This window comes from Phragmites australis, chromosome 4 (genome assembly GCF_958298935.1).
Source record: "Phragmites australis chromosome 4, lpPhrAust1.1, whole genome shotgun sequence".
Taxonomy (NCBI): domain Eukaryota; kingdom Viridiplantae; phylum Streptophyta; class Magnoliopsida; order Poales; family Poaceae; genus Phragmites; species Phragmites australis.
This window is the reverse complement of record NC_084924.1, coordinates 13,516,108-13,521,259: the sequence shown is the minus strand read 5'-3', so window position 1 is coordinate 13,521,259 and position 5,152 is coordinate 13,516,108. Positions and strand designations below refer to the sequence as shown.

At 51.5% G+C, this 5,152-nt stretch overlaps 1 protein-coding gene across 1 annotated transcript; it reads right to left on the bottom strand.

The window, feature by feature from the left end:
• Nucleotides 1-2,567: 2,567 nt before the first annotated feature.
• Nucleotides 2,568-4,597, bottom strand: LOC133914215 (globulin-1 S allele-like). The gene is made up of 5 exons (XM_062357349.1): nucleotides 4,111-4,597; nucleotides 3,867-4,042; nucleotides 3,684-3,764; nucleotides 3,302-3,586; nucleotides 2,568-3,222 (listed from the first exon to the last, which is right to left on the bottom strand). Exons 1-5 carry the CDS (start codon nucleotides 4,595-4,597, stop codon nucleotides 2,608-2,610), a joined length of 1,644 nt encoding a protein of 547 aa, XP_062213333.1. The 3' UTR covers nucleotides 2,568-2,607.
• Between the last annotated feature and the right edge of the window lie 555 nt (nucleotides 4,598-5,152).

Below are 5,152 nucleotides of genomic sequence, written 5' to 3'. Positions count from 1 at the left end.
GTATTCATTCTAATCCTGAACGTCACAACTCACTAGATGGTAAAGCCTAACCGATCAAAATAAGATGGGATCTCAAATGCTACTTGAATGGTGTGTCCTTATGAAAGGTATGAGCCCCGGCTCTGATACCAATTGTGAAGATCAGTGACGGCCTAAGAGGGTGGGGGTGAATTAGGATACTGAGAAACTATTCGGCTCCAAAGACTTCACAAGATAAACATATCTCAAATTATATCTAAATGTGCTCTAGGTTTATCTAGTGTGTCTACTCTACCGATCAAAGCGCTTGCAACCTATCTAAGAAGGTAAATTGTAAGTAAGTAAATGCGAAAATGTAAATAAGGTAGAAAGAGCAAACTCGGCACAAGGATTTTTCCCATGGTATCGATGTCATGAATGTCATCCCTAGTCTACGTTGGAGCTCCACTAAGGATATGCTTTCGGTTGGCACCCAGTTACTGCTATTGAGCCACCAAGTCATAAAGACAAGACCTCAACCCAGATGAGCCACCAACCCATCAATGCAAGGTCTCACCAAAAGCCTCTTTTCTGGTCCTTTGCTGCCATGATCACTTCGGAGCTTGAACCACCAAGGCAAGGATCTCCGTGTCCTCGTACACGTATCTTGTCGCCGCTCCACACCAAGTCGGAGGGTCAACAAGTTGCCATCGAGTCACCAAGACTCCAAGATGCTAGCGTACCTCTCGATACACAGTTGGTTCACTCCTTGATCCACTCTTTAGGTTGCAGCACTTAGCAACACTTCTCTCTAGGGCTAATCATTCTCTAATGGTGTGCTAAATTGCCTTGGATGAACACTTTAAGCACTTTGGTGGCTTGAATGTCTTCTCAATTATATATGAGATTCTTTGGACTCCAGCAACATACCATATCTTCAACTAACTAAGTGGAAGGGTATTTATAGCTTCAAACTCGCGGACTAGCCATTGCTCTAACAGCTCAACTTTATTGTGAACACCAGATGATCCAGTGACAACAGTAGTATAAGCACTGGATGGTCCAGTGTGTACATCAATTGAAACTCCACTCAAAATTCTTCTGAATACCGGATTCTCCGATGTATACTCAAATCCATCATCGGACCTTCCGGTGAGTTATCTTTGAGCCATCCGAGCATTTGCATCTACTGTGTAAATTACTCTGGTGAAGCCTCCGGTGTGTATCTCTTCATCACCGGACCATCTGGTGAGTTATCATGAGCCGAATCGCACCTTTGCAGCATCTCTGTGTAAAATGCCTGGTGCATTCATCCGATGTTCATTTCATTCACACCAGACCATCTGATGAGTTAAAACTTCTCTTCTTTTCCCTGAAAATGCTTTGGTGAGATCATCCAATGTGCACAAGCCAAAAACTATATGATTAGGTCATCTAATCATTGCTCTTCAGCACTTACAGGAATTGCTCTGGTATATATATTCCGCTGATCACCAGACCATCCGGTAGGTTGTTTCATTTTACCTTCTGAATAAAAATACTCCAGTGAGTCAAGGGTCTTAACACCAGACTATCCGGTGCCTTCTGTCTTCTCTGCTGAGAATACTCTAGTGATTATAGCCTTCAGTACACCAGACCATCTGGTGAGAACAGATCTCCTGGGACTTCTCTAATTTAACCAAACTTTTGTCCTGGCTGCGGTGGCTTCTTTATGTATTGCATCTATAAAACCTACAAGCATATATTCTTGACAAACATGTTAGTTCTATTAACTATGTTGTTATTAATCATCAAAATCATAATCACAACCTGATAGGGTCATTTTCGTCACACTATGGCTAAAATTTCATCGGATTTAGATCACGTTTGTTTGGATTTTGAGTTTGGATTTTAGGTTTTCATGCTGCAGTTGTCTTTCGAACTACTCAACTCGCAACTTCCGGATATTTACCGGAACTCCCATATTATTTCAAATATCCATCATGATGCTCTTCTTCGAGTCTTAACTCGAAACTTCAGATGGGTCGAAACTTCTTGATCCAATTCGGAACTTCCGGATTTGGGTGATAAAATATAATAGGTATATCCATTTCGAAGAAAATTATTGATACGTCTTCTCGCCCCTTTAATTGCCGTTTTGGATCCTACATCTATCTTATTTTAGCTCAACTTGATTTCTAGCCATATTGTTCATGTATCCTCGTTTATGCCGTTGTCAATCCAGTCATCACTATCATTCCCTGCACGAAGGGTTTCCTTCCTATCGATCCCAAATAGTTTTGGCGATTTCGCTAACCGTTGGATCAGCCATCAGGGACTGGCTCTGCTGAAGATAACAACTCTTCAGTCTGATAAGCAGTTTGTACGTATCAGTGAAACTGAAGCTGAAGGGCGCAAGCCGTACGTATCAGTGCAACTGAAGCTGAAGATTAACTCTTGTTTATTTATGGACATTGCCTCACAAGCAGGGCAGTATATTACACGATGACATACAGAACCACACTTATTGCACTGCCTAGCTGCCGCATACATAGGTACATGAGTATACATACACATCGAACACGTCGAACTCAGGCCCATACGACGTACGTACATCGCCGCTCAAGCGCGTTCTCCTCGTTGCCATCTCGATCGATCAGAGCGGTGGCCTCAGAGCCCACCGGTCGCCATCCTCAGGAGCGTCTCAGCCACCACCTCGCGGCGGCCATGGCGACCTTCGTGTTCATCCTCTTGCTCCCGTTCTTGGCCACCGCTTTCATCCGGGCCGGGGAGGAACCCCTGCCCCCGTTGTGCGTCGAGCACCTCGTCCACCTCCCTCGCGCTCGCCGCGAACGCCAGCGCCTTGGCCGTATCGTCCAGCTGCTTCAGCACGTTGTTCGCGCCCGCGAGGTACACCTTCTCGTTCTTCTCGGCGCGGACCTCGAAGCAGAGGATCTGGAGGTTGCTGTCCCGGGACGCCACCTCCACGACCGGGTGGCCGACGGGCACCACGAACGCCGTGCCGCGCGACAGCCGCGCCAGGATGGTCTGGTACCCCTGCCCGGCTTCCTCCTGCTCCCTCTGCTGTCCCTTATCCTCTTCCTCCTCTGATTCTTCTTCACGCCGCCAGCCCTTGCCGCGCTCGCTCCGGCCTCCACCGTGGCTATGCTCGCTCTCGCTGCCGTGCGCCAGGTGCGGGCACACGATCTCGGCGTGGCCCTCGCCTTCCAGCACATAGGCGATCTTGATCGACCGGGTGTTGTAGAACGGCGCGCTCATGGACCCCTGTCACGTACCAAAAGTGAATCAACATACCAATACGTGATACAAGTGATCAATCGAAGCATTAGGCGCTGGGACGCACCGCCGTGATGTTGACGAGCGAGACGCGGACGTCGTGATCGGTGAGGTCGGGGAACCTGCGGGCGTCGGCCTCGTAGAGCTGGCCGTGCTGGTTGGCGATCCTGGGCTGCTGCTCCAGGAGCTTGTAGGGGCCGTGCGACTCGCCGAACGGCGGCAGGGGCCAGTGCGGGCCGTGGCTGCCCTCGGAGGCGTGGCGCCGCAGCTCGCGGATCTGCTCCTCCGTGGCACGCACGATGATCCCCTTGTCCTGCCTCCCGAACAGCCTCTCCAGCCGGTCGCTCGAGGTCTGCATGCACATGCGCGTGCGTACACGGTGTGAGTTCAGATGGACACGGGTATACGAGAGGAGAGAGAGTATCCTTTGCACGTGAACATATGTGCACCTTGAAAGCAGCTCTCTGGACGCTCTTGCTGAAGCTCGACAGGACCGATTCCGGGTTCTTCCCGCCGGGGCCGAAGAAGAACTGCCAATCAATCAGTGTGTGTTCGTCAGTTAATTATCAGTAACTAATTAACGTACTTGCGTTGGAAATTTTGAGTGATAAGCTCGCGTGTTTAGAGCTCACCTGGAACTTGCCAGTCTCGGAGATAGTATGAAGGATTTTTGCGATGACCAGCTTCCTCCGGCCGTCAGTGTTGGCAAGGTACGTGACCGCTCCGGCCGGCGCCACGAAGATGTAGCCTTCCCTGATGGTGTACGACCGCCTCTCGCCGTTCTCGATCGTCGTCACCACTCCCTCGCCTGGATGAAATCAGTCAAGCACACATGCCTCAAAACTAATCGCCAACAACAAGCACGGACGCACGTACCTTGGGCCACGTAGCAGATACAGTGCGCGTCTGTGTGGCTGGGCACGATGAACGAGCGCGGATTTGCCTCCAGCACCACGACGCGGTAGTTCCGGATGCCGCGGAGGAGCTTGGACGCCTCGTGGAACGGCGGGAGGGCCTTGACGGACCCCTGCTCGCTCCGGACGATGCGACGGAAGCTGCGCCGGTCGAACACGTACGGCCGGCGGCCGCCTTCCTCATGCTCCCGCTCATCTCCTGGCCCCTCGCCGCTGCGGTCGCGCTCGTGCCTGCCCTGCTCTTGCTGCTCGCGTTCCCTGCACTCCTGCACGCACTGGGCGCGCTGGTAGCGCGGCCGGTCCTCCTCGCACCGCCTCACGCATTGCCGGAGTGAGGGCTCGCGGCCCCCGTGGTCCTCCCTGGATGCCGCGACGGCGGCGGCGCAGAGGGTGGTGGCAAAGAATAGGAGAAGGAAAGGAACTGTCGTTCTGTCTCTGGCAGTCGCCATTGTTGGTGTAGTGGCAATGTGCTCTCGTCTTGTGCTTGGCTTGGTATGCAGGTGGAGTTGGCGCATATTTGTAGTAGCGGTGACCCTTGGTACGTGGCGAGGGGGCGCGGCTACGTGGAGGCAGGCTGCGTCGCAGGACGTACACGAGTCGCCGCGGCTCGCCGCTGTCACCTTTGCGTGCTTATCCGGAGAGTCTGTGTTTTTTTTTTTTTTGAGTGAAGAGTATGTGTTTCTGCTTTAATTCATTAAGAGGAGAGAAAAAATCGGTTTAGATAATACAGGGAAACCGCCCGGGACTTGTGTGCTCTACATGCTAGGGGGAACATAAGAGTCCCACGTATTGTAGCACCAGGACCCTCTCCAAACATAGCACAACTCCTTTTGTTGCCTAGCGCCTCAATTCTCTGACAGAGCACGACTCCTCTGGTTAATGTCTTCTTGGGTGAGTATTGCTGCCTCGCCTGGTGTTTTGCCGAGTTTTGGAAGATCGCCGAGTCCGAGTCCGCCTCGAAACTAGCAGATGATGATTGCTTAGCGGCTGTTGATCTTCTTCAA

Excerpts from the sequence above, each read along its gene's own strand:
- LOC133914215 (XM_062357349.1), bottom strand. The coding sequence starts at position 4,597 with ATGGCGACTGCCAGAGACAGAACGACAGTTCCTTTCCTTCTCCTATTC. Across the intron at positions 4,043-4,110 it reads TATCTGCTACGTGGCCCAAG|GCGAGGGAGTGGTGACGACG; the intron begins GTACGTGCGTCC and ends GATTTCATCCAG. Across the intron at positions 3,587-3,683 it reads TCCAGAGAGCTGCTTTCAAG|ACCTCGAGCGACCGGCTGGA; the intron begins GTGCACATATGT and ends ATGTGCATGCAG.